We start from the raw sequence: 22,462 nt of genomic DNA on the forward strand, positions 1-22,462 counted from the left end.
GTTTTTAGTAATCACATTTGATGAGTACGTGTCCAGAGGTTGACCAGTTTGTTCATTTCGGCATTTCATCACCATAGATATACTACGCTGCAGGGCTTATATCTCACAGATCACTCAGGAAATGCGAGCAATACCCTTGAAGAGTTAGAGGACTTGGGGAAGAAAAGTGTGGAGTGATCTGTTTGGTCTGCTGCCACTGTGACCCGGACCTGGATATGCATCAGAAAAGGAATGAATGTAAATATGTAATACATGCAGACTGGCACGTCAGAGTGGGGTCTGAATTTGTGAGCTTGGTGACAGATTTCCAGTTTTCTTTTTAATCTTCTGCTGTGACTCACTGATGTCTTTCCAGAGAGAAGAGATCATTTGCTGTCTTTCTGAGCTGCTCACAGAGAAGAAAGATGAGATTCTCAATGCCAACAAGGCTGACATGGAGTTAGCCACAGCATCAGGTACCGAGGCTCATGGAGTCAGATCACCTCTCAAAACTGGAGGGCCCAGCGGGTGTTTCCTGTGGCTTGTGAGTCACATTTGCACTATTTTATCAGACCTGCCAACCTATACGTACTTTTACGTCAAAGCAGAGGCCGCTAGCTGTAGCTATCAGCTGTTTTGGTCCGTCTGTCCTTTGTGAGCATTTTGTTAAAAACACCTGGGATAATATAGTTTGCTGTGTAGTTTGTTTTATTTAACCTTTACTGAACCAGGTTAGTCCCATTGAGATCGAGATCTCTTTTACAAGGTAGACCTGGAAAACTTTTTTTTTACGTTTCCAATCCGCTTAACCTGCATGTCTTTAGATGTGGGAGGAAGGCGGAGCACCCGGAGAGAACCCATGCAAACAGGGGGAGAACACGCAAACTCCACACATTAAGGCCACAGGTGGTAATCGATCCCATGACCTTCTTGCTGTGAGACAGCAGTGCTAACCACTAAGCCACCGTGCTGTGTAAGAAGTCTGTGCTCCAGTATTTCTGTTGAGTAATATTTTCATGTTACTTAATTTGGATGTTCATCCTTTTAGTGTGTAATAGTAGTAGGGCTTGACTGATATAGCATTTCCAGGGTCGATACTGATGATGACTATCACTAATGTAGAAGGCTCATAACCAGTGTTTGAAACCAATATTTGCCTCCAATGAAAAAGTGTCAAAAAGGTATCCAAGTTTAGAATAACAAAAACTTTCTTGGAATACCTTACAGCATATGTTTAATTCAGAGAACCTTTCAACATTACCGTCACACAAAATGGGCAGAGAGGTGTAAATAGTATTATTATGAAGTTATAACAACATTAACATGGATGCAAATAGAGCTAAACATGGTCGACCTGCTAAAATGACTACCTGCTCTACATCATTGGGGTGTAATACTTTATGTTACATGTGATGAAGAACATAGTGAGGCGGCACGGTGGATTTGTGATTATCACTGATGCTTCACAACAAGAAGGTTGTGGGATCGCTTCCTGCCCTTTTTTTTTTATTGTGAGAGGAGACCCACACAAACATGGGGAGAACATGCAAACTCCACACAGGAAGACTTCTTAGATAGCACAGTGGCTTAGTGGTTAGCACTGTTGTCTCACAGCAAGAAGGTCATGGGATCAATTACCACCTGTGGCCTTAATGTGTGGAGTTTGCGTGTTCTCTCCGTGTTTGTGTGGGTCTCCTCTCACAATCAAAAAAAAAAAAAAAAAAGCTTATTTCTGGTCTGTTCCTTTCTCTGCACGTGAACAAGGCAGTGTCTCTACATCTAGAGTTGGTCCCCGGGCACCAGCCTGTGTCTGCTCGCTGCCCCTAGTGGTTGGATTGTGTCTGGCTGTAATTAGGATTGTTAAATGCAGAGGACAAATTTCACTGTGTGTGTGTGTGTGTGTGTGTGTGTGTGTGTGTGTGTGTGTGTGTGTGTGTGTGTGTGTGTGTGTGTGTGTGTGTGTGTGTGTGTGTGTGTGTGTGTCTATATATATATATTAGGGCTGAAACGATGAGTTGAGTAACTCGAATAATTCGATTACAAAAAATGATTGAAGCAAATTCTGTGCCTCAAAGCTTCATTTAATGTTGTAGTACATATGCCAGGCCTGTGTTTGGTGCTGTAACATCCCCAGGAAAAAAAACAGAAGAAGCCTAGAGCATGCGCACAAGCAGTGTCAGCACTAATCAATTTAGCACAAAAGCTACATCTTTCCATTGCATGACACACAGAGTGAAATAAAGCCTTTTAAGAGAAAGACTGTCCACGCTGATCATCTGAAATAGTTTACTGCGCATTTAAAGTGAAGCAGTGTGTTTCTGTTTTTAAAAACACACCGCTGGCTGCTCTACGTGGGGAGTGACTGTTTGCTTGGCTGCCAGCTGCCGTCTCTCTCTGCCCTGTGTGAGGGGCTCAGCAGTCCCCTCACACCGGGCAAGTCACAGCTCTGTCCCCGGCCACACGGACAAACAGTCTCTGAAAGAAGATCCTCTCTTTCTTCTGTGTTTTGCGCAGACTCGCACTGAGTGTTTTGCTTTTTACTCTTTCCTTTTTTGGGCAACACAACATGTCATAAACATGGAAACTTAACAAACGACGACTGCGAGGCTGTTTTTCATTCCGTTTTAGATTATAGGAGGTCAGTGCTGTGTTTTATGGTCTAATTGCTCATCAAGCCGTTCAACATTCCACATACACAGTCAATTTTTTTGGAAACGAAAGGGGATTAAAACAAAGCTGGTGACTGAACAGTGATTCCTTTGGACTTTGCTCCCTTTTTGTTTTCTGTTACCACAACAGATCTGATACGGTGATTTTACACAAGTTTTACACCAGGTGCCCTTCTGACACAACTACAGATGTTGTTGGATCGAACCAGGAACCTTCTATTTTGGCAGCAGAGGCTATTTGCCCCACCATGCTCAGCAGGTCACTGAAAACCTGCAAGATTTTTATTATCTCTCAACAGAATGAACAACATGGAAGATATTAAGTGCTGGTCTATCATTAATCACTGTAGAACTCCTCTTGGCTCTTTAGATTTGATTCTATTACAATTATTGTTTAAATTCCTTGTAGGACTTTTGTCCCAGCCTCTGATTGACCGTCTGAGTCTGTCCACGGCTAAACTGAACAGCCTCGCCATTGGCCTGCGTCAGCTTGCTGCGACCTCCAGGGACAGCGTGGGACGGGTGTTGCGGAGGACTAGAGTGGCCAACAACCTGGAGCTGGAACAGATCACTGTGCCTATCGGTGTTCTGCTGGTCATCTTTGAATCGCGTCCTGATTGTCTACCACAGGTCAGTCGGCACAGCCACTGGGACATTTCTCTTATAATATGGTTTTAAGCGTTAAAGGGAGTCATAAGTGTAAAATCAGTTTGTGTGTTACTGTTACAGTGAAAGATGGTTGAAGTTTTATGTTTAACAACCCTAAAGTTCCACATGATGTCTGCATGTGGAAATCTGCCCGTACGGGGCAAGCCTTCACCCAGAAATGGCTATTTGGCAAATCTGGACTCTTGCTTGTTCTGAAACATGTTGGTCTGTTCTGTGTAAGGCATGAAGAATCAAATGCCCCTCCTGGTCTTTGAAGATGGGGGGCAGCTATGCATAGCAAGCCATAATGAGTAAATGCTATAACATTGGCAAGTGTTGTGAAATGGTGAAGTTCTAACTCAGTTAAAATTTTAAAGAAATGGCTGTTGATGCCACATGATGTAGCAACTTTGGGCAAACATGTCACAAGTCTTTGTACGATTTTAAAGTGGACGTGTATTGCTCAAATGTGGTATTAAAATATAAATTTGGGGCATTTTGGGGGGTATTTTTTATGTCGCTGACTCCTAAAGTGAACTTTTTATTTCCATGAACGTATGTGAATCGTTCTCTCTGTATGCATGTGCCTCTAACTTCACATTTAAGCCATCATCAACATCTGCTGCTTGTCCGGGTCCAGGTCACGGTGTCAGCAGACTAACCAGCTCATCCCACACTTCCCTGTCCTTATTCAATTCCTCTAACTCTTCCTGGGGGGTCCCGAGGCATTCCCAACCCTGGTGGGAAATATAATCCCTTGAGCATGTCCTGGGTCTTCTCTGGGGTCTCCTCTCAGTTGGACGTACCTGGAAGACCTTCCTCAGGAGATAACCAGATGCCTGAACCACCTCACCTGGGTGCATTTGATGCGAAGAAGCATTGTCGCTACTCAGGAGTCCCTCCTGGATATTCAAGATTCTCACCCTGACCTGAAGTTTAAGACCAGTCTGGTACAGCATCTGTAAAACGTCAGACACCACCTTCATCCGTCAGTCGATCTCCCGCTTCATCTTACCCCCAATTGTGAACAAGACCCAAGATACTTAAACCCCTCATCTTGGGGCAATAACTCTCCCCTGACCCAGAGGAGATAATCCACCCTTTTCCAACAGAGGACCATGGTCTCAGATTTGGAGGTGCTGCTTCTCATCCCAGTCTTCACACTCAGCTTCAAACCTGCCCAGTGCGCCTCAAAGTTTACTGCCTGATGAAACAAACAGAACCACATTATCCGCAAAAAGCTGTGCACCCTCCAGTCTCTGACTGCGCTTGAAACACTGTCTATGAATATCACGAACAGGATTGGTGAAACGGGTAGTTTTGGTGGCATCCAACAGCCACTGGGAACAGGTCTGATATGATGCTGAGAACCCAGACACATCTCTGACTCTGGTCATATAGAGATCGGATCACATGTTGCAGAGTCTTTCTGACTGAATTTATTTATTTGCATGAACTTACAACTCCAATTCTAATGAAGTTGGGATGTTGTGTAAAATGTAAATTAAAAACAGAATACAATGATTTGAAAATCCTCTTCAACCTATATTCAATTTAATACACCACAAAGACAAGATATTTAATGTTCAAACTGATAAGCATTATTGTTTTTGTGCAAATATTTGCTCCTTTTGAAATGGATGCCTGCAACAATTTTCAAAAAAGCTGTTTACCACTGTGTTACATCACCTTTCCTTCTAACAACATTCAATAAGCATTTGGGAACTGAGGACACTAATTGTTGAAGCTTTGTAGATGGAATTCTTTCCCATTCTTGCTTGATGTACGACTTCAGTTGTTCAACAGTCCGGGGTCTCCGTTGTCGTATTTTGTGCTTCATAATGCGCCACACATTTTCAATGGGCGACAGGTCTGGACTGCAGGCCAGTCTCGTACCCGCACTCTTTTACTATGAAGCCACGTTGTTGTAACACGTGCAGAATGTGGCTTGGCATTGTCTTGCTGAAATAAGCAGGGATGTCCCTGAAAAAGACGTTTCTTGGATGGCAGCATGTGTTGCTCCAAAACCTGGATGTACCTTTCAGCATTGATGGTGCCATCACAGATGTGTAAGCTGCAAATGCCATGGGCACTAACACACACCCATACCATCACAGATGCTGGCTTTTGAACTTTGCGGTGGTAACAATCTGGATGGTCTTTTTCCTCTTTTGTCTGGAGGACACGACATCCATGATTTCCAAAAACAATTTGAAATGTGGACTCATCAGACCACAGCACACTTTTCCACCTTGCGTCTGTCCATTTCAAATGAGCTTGGGCCCAGAGAAGGCGTCGTTGTTTCTGGATGTTGTTGATGTATGGCTTTCGCTTTGCATGACAGAGTTTTAACTTGCACTTGTAGATGTAGCGACGAACTGTGTTAACTGACAATGGTTTTCTGAAGTGTTCCTGAGCCCACGCGGTAAGATCCTTTACACAGTGATGTTGGTTTTTAATGCAGTGCCGCCTGAGGGATCGACGGTCATGGGCATTCAGTGTTGGTTTTTGGCCTTGCCGCTTATGAGTAGAAAGTTCTCCAGATTCTCTGAATCTTCTGATTATATTATGGACTATAGATGATGGAATCCTTATATTCCTTGCAATTGAATTTTGAGAAACATTGTTCTTAAACTGTTGGACTATTTTTACATGCAGTTGTTCACAAAATGGTGATCCCTGCCCCATCTTTGCTTGAGAATAGCTGAGCCTTTTGGGGCTGCTCCTTTTATACCCAATCATGATACTCACCTGTTTCCAAACAGGTGTTCATTGAATATTCATCAACTTTCCCAGTCTTTTGTTGCCCCGTCCCAACTTTTTTGAAATGTGTTGCAGGCATCAATTGAATATAGGTTGAAGAGGATTTGCAAATCATTGTATTCTGTTTTTATTTACATTTTACACAACGTCCCAACTTCGTTGGAGTTGGGGTTGTACATGAATCCTTCTGACTTCAGCCGTGAAATTAGGATGTGCAGATGTGACTTTGGGTGACACTTACATCTGCATCAGGGTGGATTTCCCTAGTTCATTGCTTTCAATGGAGGCTGTATTTGAAACTTCAACCACTTCAGCAGGCTCAGTGGTTTATCTGGATAAACCAATATTTTGTCAGATTCAGTCAAGTGTGTTCCTTATACATCTTGTATTGTGGCATCTTACGTCATTACATTTTAATTCTAATGAAATCAGTCACTCCTGTGTCATACTTTCCAGTAAAGCTCTTACGAAGCTCAATCATGCACCTCTCAACCTGCAATACTTAAATGTTGTTAGGTTGAGGCGTCTCAGTCTTTCCTCATATGTGAGATTGTTTAGACCACAGATGAGTGTAGTTGCCCAGTGTTGCACATTTTCCATTCATGTAATGTTGTTCATCAGGTAAGGAGTCCACTCCTAGTTGGCATATTCCACATGAGGCCAGACAGGTGCCGAGTAGAGCAGAGGAACACTGTCATCATCCAAGCATGCAAAGGCCCTCCTTTATAATCCCCATTACAGAGTTAGCTGCCTTTTAACTTGGTCTAAACTTTTGGGGAAATAATCATTCTTAGGCAGCTATTTTGAAAAATGTCATTTTTGACAGCATTCGAGTGCTTGGCTCAAGTGTTTCATTATCTTATTGAATTGAACACCCAAAAATCTACTAGGAACCTTGGTGATTCGTTCCATAAGTACACAATTTTTTCCTAATGTGCTGGACTAATGGTTTAGGCTGTAATTTGATTAATTGTGCAGTTCCTCGAAGAAGCAACAATAAAGTATTTTTTTATAGTTTGTACAAAGGCACGTGCACATGTCTGATGGGGACATACGAGGGTTGTCCCCGGACGTAGGATTATTGCGTCATATTTTACCCCTTTAGTGCCCACCCTCAAACGAGACTATGCTGCCCAATTTGTACAAACATTATCTGCTTTTAAGACACCTGGTAGGTTTACATGACATGACCCTTTAAAATCTCTAAGATATAACACAAAAAATGATATTATCTCAAATATTGTGTTGCAGGTATCAGCTCTGGCTATTGCCAGTGGAAATGCTTTGTTGCTGAAAGGTGGTAAAGAAGCTTCCAACTCCAACAAAATTCTGCATCAACTCACCCAAGAAGCACTTTCCATTCACGGAGTTTCAGATGCCATTCACCTGGTAATCCAGAAATCATGTCGCATTTTCATGGTTACAATGTTTCTTACCCCTTGGTCAGATTAGTTAGAAATAAGAGCAACAAGCAGGCGGTGTTTGCCACTTGATAAGCAGCCTCAGGTTGACCCAGCTTGTGATTCCTTGGTTGTGTACATTGATGGATTATAAAGGACGGGGAAACCTCAACATTGTCACTATGAGCTGCTCCTCCATTGTTGACGGCTTCACGGAACCAAAGTTTGATTGGTTTCATTCTGTATCGGTAGTTAGCTTGCTCATTTTAGCAGTAAAATATCTCCTCAGCAGTATTATCTGTTTACCAAACTAGCATTTTTGATTTAAAGGTATTTCTCACTAACTTTTCATTCAGTTTATCAACACAGTGCTAAGTTATGACACCCTGCGACACAATGGTAAAGTCCCACTTTACCGCCTCCAACTGAGCAAGCATATTGGCAGCGGTGGTCAGGAAAAACCCTCTCAGGCATTTTTTAATTATAGGAAGTAAACTCAAGTAGACCAGACTCAGTGAGGTGAAAATCTGCTTTGGCCATACTGCCAAAAACAAAGTAAGAAATAAAACTGAACTGAGCCCAACAAACAGTTGTCAAACAAGCAAAAATAGAGATGGTTCAGCTCCAAAATATGAGAGTAAAAAATGATTATCCAGACATATGTGAGATTATTCCACCATCTTGGATGTAGATTTTTTTTTTTTTTTTTGGCTGAACATTTGCATCAAATAGACTTGTGGTTTATTTTGGACCCACCCAGCTGGTGGCGTCCGCTCTGTTTGAAAATCAGTGGCAGTCTGCCGCTTTGCTTCTGACGTTTGTAGCTAACATGAACAAGGGGTTAAAATGTTTTGCTGGAAACTAAGACTAGCTGTTTCATTTAGGTGAGCACACGTGAAGAAGTTGAGGATTTGTGTAAATTGGAAAAGATGATTGACCTGATCATTCCGAGGGGGTCGTCACAGCTCGTCCGAGATATCCAGCGGGCAGCTAAGGGGATTCCCGTGTTGGGCCACAGTGAGGGTGTCTGTCATGTCTACATAGACAGCGAGGCCAGCATAGAGAAAGCTATCGCCATCGGTATGTGATTTCCTGTCTACATAACGTGCCACATTTCTGAGGATACGTAAAGGGCGATCGAGACGTTTTGAGCCTGACTCATAAAACCCAACATTTCTCGAATGTATGAAGTTTTGGTTCACTGGGTGCAATGTGATGTGTTGTTTTGGGTCCCCTCTCTCCCAGTCAGGGACTCGAAGTGTGATTACCCTGCAGCCTGCAATGCAATGGAGACGCTCCTCATCCACAAAGATTTACTCCGAAGTTCTATGTTTGACCAGATCATAGATATGCTGAGAACAGAACGAGTAAGAAACACACACTGATGTCACAGTTTCATACTTGGAATGATATCAACGGAATTGCAGGAGACAAGGGCTGCAGCTATACAATATTTTTGAACTCGGGTTTTCTAGCAATGATTTAATCGAATAATCGGATAAAAAGTACTTTCGTGTTTTTAAACAACGATAGTCCAGGGCTCTGCCTAAGCCATGGGTTAAAGTTCTCCGTCACCACGACGGATTTCCGTCATTTGGAAAATTTAACCACACTTTTGCGTGCCCACGTGGTGTCATGCGTGTTTTGTGACCGAAATATGATAGTCTCCCTGTCAAAGCAACATCCCATTCTGTGCTAATCAAAGCAGCAGCAATGCCAGCGTGGATTGCGGAGGAAGGGACTGTGAATTTTCCTTCCTCTCCGCTCTGTTTACTGCTTGCCATGAACCACGGTCTTTCTTCTCCCTGTCTTCGTGAGAACATTTGCAGACACTCCCCAAGTAGAGCAGGGCGTGGCTTTGCTTTGAACCAATGAAGCAATGATCCGTCTCACTGCTTCGATGGTTTGTTGTATTATTTCACTTTATCTTAATTTTCCCTCGCTAAAACCCTCAAGAGCATATGTCTGTGAGTAATATTTACCTTTTTTATATTAAACCGACCTGTTATGGTCTTCTAAAACAGTTGATAGATGTATTTTAGAACTTAAAAACGGGACTGATGCTAATGCGTTAGCATGTCTATGGTGTTTTCAATGTTAAAGTTAGCATTAAGCTGTTCGCATCTCAGCACAGTTTGTGTGCATGTTTTCTGTAAAATAATTAATGGCTTAGTGTTTGTTGTCATAAGAGTCAAATGTATTACGAATTGTAATTTTTTTAATTTATTTTTATTTATATAATAATAATAGCAACAACAACAAAAGTAATAATAACTAATATTGCTACAATACAATTTTAGAGAAACAGACAAAAAGAACCTGATAAAACAAAGCACAACAGAAAAGGTAAAACCAACTAACAATGAACATAAATAAATAAATAACTGTTTCCTGTGGACACCTAGTGACTCTTAAACCTCCACTTCATCCCTGTTTTATTTAAGTTTAATGACAATTTGTTTCGGTCAAACCACATCTAATGTGTGTTTTTACACAAGAAAAAAATAAAATGCAGTAAACTGCACATTTGTCTTTTTTCATGAAAATAACTTATTAAAGATCACATATTACAATTTAGTCAGGCCTTTAAAGTACTTTTGTGGACTCTTGCTGTAATATGTTGTCAGTGGTTGAGATAGTTGCTGTAGGCATCTAAAAATGCTCATAATCGGGTCAAACCTGATGGAAATCTCTTTGTGGTGTGTCGATGATGTATGTATGTGCAAAATAAAACAACATTACTCGAGGTATGGTTTTGACGAGAATATAACATCATAACTTTATTACAAGCTCAAACGTTGATGTTGTGTGATAAAGGCCTTTTAATTATAGCTCACTTCAAAAAATAATGGCAAAACTCACATGTAAGTAAAAACAAAAACAAACAACAAAAAAAAGATGAATCAATTACTGAAATAATCGTTAGTTGCAGCCCTAGTTTGTTTTATGAGTGACAGCATTTTACAGATTAAATGTGAATAAGCCAGTTTTGAGTTTCTAAGTGCGCATGCGTTTTCAAAATTGGTGACTGTTACTTTGTGCACAGCAGAACAGCGTTGTCAGTTGCTTTAGGCCCTAATTTTGTATTTTATTGACTGTACAGCCAGCGACACGGCACCCATTTGGTGCATTCACCAGATTAGAACCGATCAAAATACTACAGGAGACAAAGAATTTTTACTTGACAGTTTGAAGTGATTTTTCTTTGTTTCAGAGGGCTTCATACCCATTACAATTCACCAGAATATACAAAATTTGACTTGCTCTTTTAAAAAACTTCTGGGGGAGCACCCCCAGACCCCAACATAATCAATACTGTGTTTTTACTTCACACTTTGATGTGAGTTTTCTTTGTTTCAGAGGGCTTCATACCCATTAAAATTCACCAGAATATACAAAATTTGACTTGCTCTTTTAAAAAAAATTCTGTGGAAGATCTCCCAGACCCCATAGTTTGAAGTGAGTTTTCTTTGTTTCAGAGGGCTTCATACCCATTAAAATTCACCAGAATTTACAAAATTTAACTTGCCCTTTAAAATCAATACTGTGCTTTTACTTCACAGACTGAAGTGAATTTTCTTTGTTTCAGAGGGCTTCATACACTTTTTTTAGTTCTTGTTTTTTTTAAGAGATGCTTGTTTGTTTTATTGCATGCCCTTCTGTCTACTCCTACTGTTCTATGCTGCAATGTGACACTGACATTTCCCCATTGAGGCATGAATAAAGGCTTTTCTTATCTTATCTTATACCCAATAAAGTCACCAGAATATACCAAATTTGACTTGCACTTTTAAAAATATTCTGTGGGAGATCTCCCAGACCCCCATAGTTTGAAGTGAGTTTTCTTTGTTTCAGAGGGCTTCATACCCATTAAAATTCACCAGAATTTACAAAATTTAACTTGCCCTTTAAAAATTTCTGGTGGAGATCCCCCAGACCCCCCATAATTAATACTGTGTTTTACTTCATAGTTTGAAGTGAGTTTTCTTTGTTTCAGAGGGCTTCATACCTGTTAAAATTCACCAAAATACACAAAATTTGACTTGGTCTTTAAAAAATGTTCTGGGGGAGCACCCCCCAGAATCAAGACTACACCCCCCCACCACCCTTTTATGTACCTTTATGTTCAAGTTTTGCATTCTTTTTATGCTTTGTCTCTCCTTAGAGACTATTTAGAATAGATTTGTATACTGTATAATGTGTTTATTGTATTTATTGAGGAATAAAGAGTGTGTGCCCCCACTACACCACATTTCAGGGAATTGCTGGCATTGATTTTGCCAGGAAAAAATTTCAGTCAGATGAAAATTTATTGCTTTAACCCATGCCCTAAGCAATGGCACAATGTCGCTGCACCATCACGCAGATTGCCAATTTTAGTGTCTCTCTTTCTGTTTTCTTGGGTGATTATTTATTTTTTCACATCTTTACAAGTTTTGGATCTTTCCTGGTGTCAGGAGCTCAGCACTCCCCTGACACTGGACCGTAAGCGCAGGCTGTCGGTGTAATCCTCAGTCAGTCAGGCTGCACAGGAACATGAGCACAGCCTGTGGAAAACTGGGCTCTGGAGTGCAGCTTTTCCACAAAAGCCACATTGATAAAACCACTCTGAACCCTGTTGATGAAAACTCCTATCAAATCCGAATAAAGGCAGTTTTTGATTAAACTTGATTGACTTAAAGTGCACATCGAGCGAAGAGCAGCCAGTGGACCAAACTGTGTGTTTTTTAAAATTACAAAAAATTAAATGCGTAAAAAAGTTAAGTCTTTCAGATGATCAGCGTAGACCCTCTCTCTCTTCAGTTGGTCTAGTCAGTTTAGGTAAGTGTCATGTTGCCGTTACCATGAATAAGTTAAGTGTCATGTTGCCATTACCATGAGTGAAAAGTGCATTGCATTTGATATCTTATACCACCTTCTCTGTTTGTGCATGTGTAAAAATAGAAGCACCTACTTGTGGCAGAAAGCGGAAAAGACAAAAAGCTCTCAGGGCGTGTGTGTGTTTAACTTTGATCATGGACAAACTGAAGATAGGGGATTTGGGGCTTTAAAGAGACCATAGAGTGAGGTTTTTGCCTGATCACTTGATGTTTGTGTCGTCAGGTGAAGATCCACGCAGGTCCGAGGTTTGCGTCTTACCTGACTTTCAGCCCCTCTGAGGTGAAGTCTCTCCGGACAGAGTATGGGGCCCTGGAATGCTGCATTGAGGTGGTGGACAGCATGCAGGATGCTGTGGACCACATCCACAAATATGGCAGCTCCCACACTGACGTTATTGTCACAGAAAACGGTTGGAGAATTCTTTGTGTTTCTTTATGAGCTACACATCATGAATGAAGTGTTGTTCTGTGTTTATTTTTAATGTGAGGCTTTGTGGGGGTTTTTCCCACCACAGAAGAGACCGCTGAGCAGTTCTTGCAGGGGGTGGACAGTGCCTGTGTATTCTGGAACTCCAGCTCTCGTTTTGCAGATGGCTACCGCTTTGGTTTAGGTACCCACACTGTCACTTCCTGTTTACACTCTTGTACCTACATTTAAAACTAACGTGGCATGTTTTCTTAAAATGATGAGAGTGGGTGCATTCATCACTCAAAACTTATTTTGCAGGAGCTGAGGTTGGTATTAGCACTGCACGGATTCATGCCAGGGGTCCAGTGGGACTGGAGGGACTGCTCACAACCAAATGGGTCCTCCGAGGGGAAGGACACAGTGTTGCTGACTTCTCAGAGCAAGGCAGTATGAAATACCTTCATGAGAACCTCCCCGTCTCTCAGAGGATCCTTACTTAAGGGTCCAAGGAGTCATCCGAGTAAATGAACCACAAAGCTCTTCTCTGGTGCTGAGCTGATGCTTCGTTCGATGGATGAAGACCTCTCGTCTCTGCAGGAGAGGTGAATGGATGAAGGCTGCATCAATGTGCAAGTTTCTGATTTTGTGACTGTGCAGAAATGAAGAAGGAGATCAAATGGATATATATACTATATTTTAAAATTATCATCAAATTGTCTTTCCTTGAAGTCACTAGATGTGATGATGGAAAATATCACTATTCCTGCAAACATTCTGAGTGTTTTAATAAGTGCCTGGACAACATTTCATCTTTCTCAGGTCTTCATCAGGTCCTCTAACACAGCTGACTTACAGGGGTGGAGTTTATTTACTAACTCATTTATTACGCTGCAGTTTGATGTAGAGAATTTGAACTGCAGATCTCTATGTTGTGGAGGGAAAGTGTCTCAAAGATTAAAGAAGAATGAAAAATATACAAGTTGCTGGAGGAAACAAATGTTAGAAATCTTTCCAGCAGGTTTCTTTCTGGGCCGTGTACATCTGTACGAGGCAGAGGCCTTTTTTTTGTACCTACGACACAGTGTAAATCTATAATGTCTATATTGGTTTACAGAAATTCTTTTTGAATCTCTTACTTTGTCTGATACTTAGTATTGATTCTTAGTGTTCTGTCCAACGACAAAGTCCCGTTAAGAGGGAAGTCAAAGTTCATGCTCCCTAACTGAAATATGCCTGTGGAAACTTAATGTCACTTAGTTCAGAATGACATAATCCAGCTAATCAAGTGACAATATGAATAAAAAGCATACAATAATCCAACACCTGAACAAACAGCTGCTCTTAAAGAACTGATGGAAAAGTGTAATAATAAAACCATGTGACAGAGCAAGTGGTGATAAATACATGCAAGGGGAGATGGCAGATTAGAGGTTTCACAGAAGATGGCCCGGTGATCAGCTGACAATAAAGCGCAGTTACGAGGGAGCAGCCTTCCCTCGATCATCATCCAGTTTCCATCAAAACAGATTTGAAAAGGGGGTCACTCGTAAGACAGATGAAGAGCAGCTCTGAAGAGGATTATCAAAGACAGTGTGACATCATTCTGGATAGATTTGGAGAAAGGGCACCCAGATGACTGTCCACAACTCTCAGTACACTGTGTTGAGCCTCATGCCCTCTGCACAACAAAACCCAAAGGAACAGGAAGCGGGCATTTTTAACAACTCCCCTATCACAAGAGAAATGAAAAGTGGTTCTTAAGCACGGACACATAACTACAACAATCAAACTCACTCTGAAAATACTTAAGTCTCCTCGATCCCTGAGAGGCTTCAATGAAGAAGTTGATATAAGGCTTTTTTTTTGTCAAATATGCTGTGTTTTACAATAGGATGTTGAATAAGTTATACTGTGCAATTAGAATTGTAGCTTTAACTATGGCATGCCCTATGTAACTATGGTGTCATACTGAGCAGGACAGTGATGCTTGCAGAGAACCTGATGAAGACCTGAGAAGATTGAAATGTTATAAATAAATACCCAGAAAAGAAACGGAAGTGTGCAGACCATTAACTTATTTCTGGAAATTTTTATTCCTGCACCCAAGATGTGCCCATTGCTTCTCTTTCAAAAGGTCAAAGAAAACCGCCAAAACTCTTTCTTATCAGACTGATCTGTTGAACGTTGACAGTGTTGTTACAAAGTATCAGACGCTTTCTTATTGATTACTCCATGATGGCTCGAGGGGGACTCGCTGTAACACAGACCCTTAAACATGATGAACAGTAGACTGAGAGCTGCTGTATCGGATGTTAAAGTGTTTTCACAATTCTATTTTTCTCTGGACGGTCTTTTTTTTTTAGTGACTAATAGATGAATTTGCCGTTGTACCTTATTTTTTTTACTTGCAAAAATTTTCCCCTCCCACCTATTTTGTAATTTTTATTTGTGCAGGATCTCTGTTCAAGCTTATTTTACCATGTTTCCTCTTTGCACAGATAATTTAAATAAAACTGTACAGTTTTTTTTTTAAAGTCTTTGCTTTGTATTATGGCAAAAAATACTGATTTACCCTTTTAACCCCAGTCAGTATTTCTCTCTCTCCTGTAACATTTTTATGTCTATATAGTAATACAACTATACCACTATCCTGTGTAAGATAGTGACAAACTGACAAAAACCATGTTCGGAGGGGATTAGTTTGTCTTTGGGAGGTGGGTCAATATAATTTTTATAACAGTTTTTCTCAGTAATTTTTAGTCCAGTGGCTGTGGCTACTGTCTCTGAAATCATGTGATCAGCCCTTATGCATTAACTCTCTGTGCATGGTCGAGCATGCAGATTAAAACTAAAGTGACATTGGGCCTCATGTATCAACGTGCGTACGGCGATATTTCAATCAATCAATCAATTTTTTTATATAGCGCCAAATCACAACAAACAGTTGCCCCAAGGCGCTTTATATTGTAAGGCAAGGCCATACAATAATTATGTAAAACCCCAACGGTCAAAACGACCCCCTGTGAGCAAGCACTTGGCTACAGTGGGAAGGAAAAACTCCCTTTTAACAGGAAGAAACCTCCAGCAGAACCAGGCTCAGGGAGGGGCAGTCTTCTGCTGGGACTGGTTGGGGCTGAGGGAGAGAACCAGGAAAAAGACATGCTGTGGAGGGGAGCAGAGATCGATCACTAATGATTAAATGCAGAGTGGTGCATACAGAGCAAAAAGAGAAAGAAACAATGCATCATGGGAACCCCCCAGCAGTCTACGTCTATAGCAGCATAACTAAGGGATGGTTCAGGGTCACCTGATCCAGCCCTAACTATAAGCTTTAGCAAAAAGGAAAGTTTTAAGCCTAATCTTAAAAGTAGAGAGGGTGTCTGTCTCCCTGATCTGAATTGGGAGCTGGTTCCACAGGAGAGGAGCCTGAAAGCTGAAGGCTCTGCCTCCCATTCTACTCTTACAAACCCTAGGAACTACAAGTAAGCCTGCAGTCTGAGAGCGAAGCGCTCTATTGGGGTGATATGGTACTACGAGGTCCCTAAGATAAGATGGGACCTGATTATTCAAAACCTTATAAGTAAGAAGAAGAATTTTAAATTCTGTTCTAGAATTAACAGGAAGCCAATGAAGAGAGGCCAATATGGGTGAGATATGCTCATATATTTGAGCATATATGGGGTGTACGCCAAAACGGCTGCGCTACTTGGCATTTATCAATGTGGTCATTGGCGTACGCTGCGCTGAAAATATACACCAGGTCAAGAGGTGGCGTAAATTATACACCAAAATGAACCAGTGCTGGAATCCACATAAAAATGAAAATTATCAATATGATAAACGGTGCCATTATACAAATCAATGCATATGTTACATAAATAACACTTTCCTGATTATACTACATAATAATTAATACAAATCCCTCTTTTGCGGGATTGCTGGTCTATCGAGCACGATCCGTGGCCACAGCGCTGACCACAAAGAAAGCGCTGCTCGCCTTTTTCTCCAGAGCCTGAAGCCAGAGCAGCGCTGAGCTTAACTTTATGTGGTGTGATCGTTTTAGACAATGAAATTGATAATTACAGCTGTAGTGTTGTCATTCCCTTCGCCCGTGCTGCAATCAGGTTTTGTTTTCTCCATTCGTTTGTTACAATAAAATAAAGATATACATTTTAAAAATAAAGAAATCTAAAAAATTAGGCGTGTCTTATTAATTGAGGGAGCAAATATCCACGTCAAGAATTATTGACATGTGAAAAGAGAATAGTGGTCCCTCGCTATAACGTGGTTCACCTTTCGCGGCCTCGTCATTTCGCGGATTTCTTTAGTCCAATTTTGCATGCTTTTTTTTACAGTGCATTGTGGTCTGCGTGTCTGTTTATAAGAATCTTGTCGCCCAGAAGAAAAAAGTGTTTGTCACTCGGAAACAGACACCTGCAGCCAGGTGTGAGTGGAAAAAGGCGCGGCGTCAGGATGCAGAGGCGTGATCTGTGAAATACTGGTCAGTCACTATTAATAATTTCTTATGTGTCCAACCTCGTAGGTTGATCGTTAAAATTAAATTCGTTAGTTCTAAAAGCCATCATAATTATTTATAGGAAAACATTCTATTTTTATTTCTCAAACAAATGTTTGGGCCTGAAAACAGTTTGGTCTTATTTTTCTACTAAGGTTTGAACTTTGAGAGTGTTTACACACGAGAGAAAAGTGAGAAAATGTTCATGCCTGATTGAGAAAGTGTATAAAGTGGTTTTACAGCTTTGAAACGTCTATAATAATTGTAAAAAATAACGCTGACGTCGCGGTTTCGCGTATTACGGGCTATTTTTTAGAACGTAACTCCTGTGATAAACGAGGGACCACTGTAACACTTTTTTGATTATACTACAAAATAATTAATACGACGGCCGCTTTTGATGCTATACCGGCACGCGTCGTGATTGGTGGAATTCTTTTTCTTTGCCGTCTTCCTGGCTTCCATCTCGTAAAATGAGTGTGTGTCTGAAGCGGAGTCTGAATATTTATGGGGGTGTTTATTATAATTACAATTGTTTTCACCCGCCGCATTTATCAAGGTCATGTCAGGCGTACGCTGGAAATGGGCAGGTGCGCACTGCTTGATACATGTCACGGCAACTTTGGTGTACTTCAAATTTACACCGTAAATTTACGCCACAAATGCGCAACGTTGATACATGAGGCCCATTATGTTTACAGTTGCTGTCACAAGTTTACATGGAGTGCATCCAGAAAGTATTCACTGCACTTCACTTTTTTGACATTCTATGAAATTCAGTTGTTTTCTTCAAACGTCATTTCACTTATTTTCATTTATATAGCGCCAAATCACAACATAGTTGCCTCAATGGACACTTAGGTGCTTCACACAAGTAAGGTCTAACCCCCAGAGCAACAGTGGTAAGAAAAAAAAACTCCTTCTGAGGAAGAAACCTCAAGCAGACCAGACTCAAAGGATCGACCCTCTGCTTGGGCCATGCTACAGACACAAATTACAGACTATTCACAAAATGAATATACAGGAAATGCTGTTGGTGCACAGGACAGGAGGGTTTTCAGCACAAATGTCACACCCATCTCTGGATGGAGCTGCACCTTAAACAGAGAGAAAAAACAATCAGGCATCAGAAAGACAAAAAAATACTGTATAAATTGTCAGCATTAAACATGAAAAACAGGATACTACGGTGATCGCCGGCCACTAGCCCTAAGCTTCACGAAAAGACAATTTAGGTAAAGGTGAGGCCGCAGCACGCTCCATTTACTAATAAAATTAATTTAAGAGTAAAAAGCGTAGAACTATACTATGCCAGTATGCTAGCCATATGAAAGGGAAAATAAGTGCATCTTAAGTCTGGACTTGATAAAGTCTCTACAGACTCTGACTGTTTTATTGATGCAGAGAGATCATTCCACAGAACAGGGGCACAATAAGAGAAAGCTCTGTGACCTACAGACTTCTTATTCCCCCCCAGGGACACAAAGTAGTCCTGCACCCTGAGAACGCAAAGCCCGGGCCGGTACGTAAGGTTTAATTAGGTCAGCTAGGTAGGGAGGTGCCAGTCCATGAACAATTTTATAGACTAGTAGCAGAACCTTAAAATCTGATCTCTCTGGGACAGGAATCCAGTGAAGGGATGCCAAAATGGGGGTAATGTGGTCAAACTTTCTGCTTCGTGTCAAAAGTCTTGCTGCAGCATTTTGAACCAGTTGGAGAGCACTAATGCTGGACTGCGGTAAACCAGAAAATAGAACATTGTAGTAGTCCAATCTAGAAGAGATAAACGTATGGATCAGGGTCTCAGCATCAGACATAGGATGGGACAAATCTTCACTATATTTTGCAGGTGGAAGAAAGCAGTCCTCGTAATATCTCTAATGTGGAGGTCAAAGGACAATGTAGGATCAAAAATTACCCCAAGGTTCCTCACTTTGTCAGTGGGATGTATGACACATGAGCCAGTGGTGTCCAAACGTTTCCAGAAAGGGCTGAGAGGGTGCAGGTTTTCTTTTAAGCCGCTGACTCCAGCAGGTGATTTCACTGATGAACTCATCCCACCTTCTCAAAGTGATGTTAATCAGTGAAATCACCTGTTGAAGTCAGTGACTGCAAAGAAAACCTGCACCGTCTCGGCCTTTTCTGGAATAGTTTGGACACCACTGGCCTAGGCTAAACGTTAACTGGTCAAATTGATGCCGATGTCTCACTGGACCAAAGAACATCATTTCAGTCTTACCAGAGTTTAAAAGTATGAAGTTTCTAGACATCCAACTTCTCACTGATGCAAGGCAATCTTCTAAGGATTTTATGTGGATGAGATAACCAGCAGTTATCGGCATGTGTAACTGAGTATCAGCATAGTAGTGAAAGGTAATCCCAAAACGCCGCAATATGTGTAAACGTCTACACACAATACCCCATAATGACAATGTTAAAAAGTTGTTTCTTTGTTTTTGAGATTTTTGTAAATTTATTAAAAAACAAAACTAAGAAATCTCACCCGTTCAGTAAAGTGCTTTGAAATGCTAGTAAAGCACCGCTTGTCATTGTGGCCAAACAGCTCAAACTTTGTCTCATTTGACCATCAAACCTTTAGGCGCTGAAAAGGGGAGGATGAGGAGAAGAATTCTCGGAGCCCATGATTAACAGGGGCCCAGAAAGGCCCCAATACAATTATCCATCCATCCATCCATTTTCTTCCGCTTTATCCGGAGTCGGGTCGCGGGGGCAGCAGCTCAAGCAAAGCCGCCCAGACCTCCCGATCCACACACGCCTCCTCCAGCTCCTCCGGGGGAACCCCAAGGCGTTCCCAAGCCAGACGAGAGATGTAGTCCCTCCAGCGTGTCCTGGGTCTTCCCCGGGGCCTCCTCCCAGTGGGACGTGCCCGGAACACCTCTCCAGCGAGGCGTCCAGGGGGCATCCGGAAAAGATGCCCGAGCCACCTCAGCTGACTCCTTTCGACGTGGAGGAGCAGCGGCTCGACTCCGAGCTCCTCCCGAGTGACCGAGCTCCTCACCCTATCTCTAAGGGAGCGCCCAGCCACCCTGCGGAGGAAACTCATCTCGGCCGCTTGTACTTGCAATCTCGTTCTTTCGGTCATGAGCCAAATCTCATGATCATAGGTATGGAATGGACTGCATTTATATAGCGCTTTTCCATCTGCATCAGACGCTCAAAGCGCTTCACAATAATGCCTCACATTCACCCCAATGTCAGGGTGCTGCCATACAAGGCGCTCACTACACACCGGGAGCAATAGGGGATTAAGGGCCCTTGGTGAGGATCGGAACGTAGATTGATCGGTAAATCGAGAGCTTTGCCCCCCTACTCAGCTCTCTCTTCACCACGACGGTCCGATACAGCGACCGCATCACTACAGATGCTGCACCGATCCGTCTATCGATCTCACGCTCCATCCGTCCCTCACTCGTGAACAAGACCCCGAGATACTTAAACTCCTCCACTTGAGGCAAGGACACTCCACCAACCTGAAGAGGGCAAAGCACCTTTTTCCGGTCGAGAACCATGGCCTCGGATTTGGAGGTGCTGATTTTACAATACAATTATAATACTGACAAAATAATATGCCACTCAGTTCTAAACTTTTAGAATAAACAGAATAGTGCCTTTGTCATTGTACATATACATACATACAATGAAATGTGTCCCCTGCGTTTAACCCATCCTAGTTAGACTTAGACTTGGTTAGGGGCAGAGACAGGAGCAGACCCTAAATAAGCATGTTTTTGATTGTGGGAGGATACTGAAGTACCCGGTGTCGCTGACCGAACGGTCCCCCCTAAAAATCGGTCCGCCCTGCCTTCACTGCGCATGGGTCATCAGCTGCGGTTCACTGATTATCACCTTGTTTCTGCTTCAAACTGCCTCCAGTCATCATCTCAATGAGAGATACCTGAAGCGTTTGAACAACGATCATTTCCACATAAATTCAGCATTATTTGCTGCATCTACATGAGCTGCGAGCTGATGCATCACTGCACGTCGGTCATTTGAAAGCGTCACCGAGTTTCACCTCGTTTCTGCTTAAAACGGCCTTGATTCTGCTTAAAACTGACTTTACAATGATTTAAGAAGTTTTAGTTTGGTAAAGCACAGTGATCGTTTGCTTAGAGTGATCACTTATGTGAGTGCGGGACACTTTGTCTACTGGAGTGGAGTGAGTCGGCTGAGGCTGCTTATGATGAATTGTGTGCAAAAGGTGGAGCATGACCGCCACATCTCTCCCCCCCCAAATTCACAATATCAAAAATAAAAGTTAATGGAGAAGCGTGTGCTCAGTGTTGGAGTTTATGTTGGTCACAGATTTTTTTGTCCCTTGTCTCAGTATGTGAAACGGGTTGTTGTCGGCAGAACAGAACTGCAGCTGTTTGCTGTGAGTGGTGTGGCAGAGAATAAAGTGCATTCCGTTAAGATGGTGGTTTTTAATCCAGCTGTGGCGTCTCACTGTACTGTACTGGACATCAGTCTGTCTGAAGCACTGATTTGTCTCTCGTCCCTTTAAGACCAGACAGTCAGAAAATATCACCATATGTGGCCCCCAGACTGACATGCGCCCGGCCGGAGGTGAGCCCCTCTTTGTCCCTGATTATGATTATAACATAGAACATAAAAGGTCTTAAGTTATAAAATAAATTCACCCCCCAATTGTCAGCTTTGATTTCTGCATCGATTGGCTGGAATAGTTGTCACGTGACATCCTTGACCTGGTGTCAGGATCTCAGCACTCGCCGAGTCTGAGCGATCCTCTACATTAGTCTGCACGTGCACAAACCCCGTGTCACAGTCTGATCGGCCCCCCTGCCTTCACCGCACATGCATCACGTCAGTGTCAGCGGCGTTTGACAGATTTTCACCTCGTTTCTGCTTTAAACTGTCTTTAGAATGATTTAAGAGGTTTTACTTTATCTGATGCATAATATTCACATTATTCCCTTTGATCACTTTGGGTGTAGAGAGTCAGACTCGGAGAGTCAGACTCAGATACGCTGGTGTCGTGCTCTGATCGGTTCCCTCTCATTATAAAATAATGATGAATTTATGTGGAAATGATTGTTGTACAAAAGCTTCAGATGTCTATCGCTGAGATTGATGCTGACTGGAGCACAGTTTTAAGCAGCGACAAGGCGATAATCAGTGAATCGCTGCTGACGCTCCGAAATGACGCATGCACATTG

At 42.0% G+C, this 22,462-nt stretch overlaps 1 protein-coding gene across 2 annotated transcripts in view; it reads left to right on the forward strand.

The window, feature by feature from the left end:
• Positions 1-15,273, forward strand: part of LOC117523685 (delta-1-pyrroline-5-carboxylate synthase-like) — a 55,221-nt gene extending 39,948 nt beyond the window's left edge. Inside the window, exons 11-18 of one of the 2 annotated variants that reach the window (XM_034185273.1) lie at positions 356-455; positions 3,058-3,278; positions 7,311-7,448; positions 8,344-8,539; positions 8,705-8,826; positions 12,563-12,749; positions 12,855-12,950; positions 13,067-15,273. In XM_034185273.1, coding sequence (XP_034041164.1) covers positions 356-455; positions 3,058-3,278; positions 7,311-7,448; positions 8,344-8,539; positions 8,705-8,826; positions 12,563-12,749; positions 12,855-12,950; positions 13,067-13,248 — 1,242 coding nt within the window. In that variant the 3' untranslated portion in view covers positions 13,249-15,273. Of the gene's footprint in view, positions 1-355; positions 456-3,057; positions 3,279-7,310; positions 7,449-8,343; positions 8,540-8,704; positions 8,827-12,559; positions 12,750-12,854; positions 12,951-13,066 lie in introns of both variants that reach the window. The other variant, XM_034185272.1, reaches the window with a different exon arrangement.
• The last annotated feature ends 7,189 nt before the right edge of the window (positions 15,274-22,462 follow it).

Source organism: Thalassophryne amazonica, chromosome 13 (assembly GCF_902500255.1).
Source record: "Thalassophryne amazonica chromosome 13, fThaAma1.1, whole genome shotgun sequence".
NCBI classification, from domain to species: Eukaryota; Metazoa; Chordata; class Actinopteri; order Batrachoidiformes; family Batrachoididae; genus Thalassophryne; species Thalassophryne amazonica.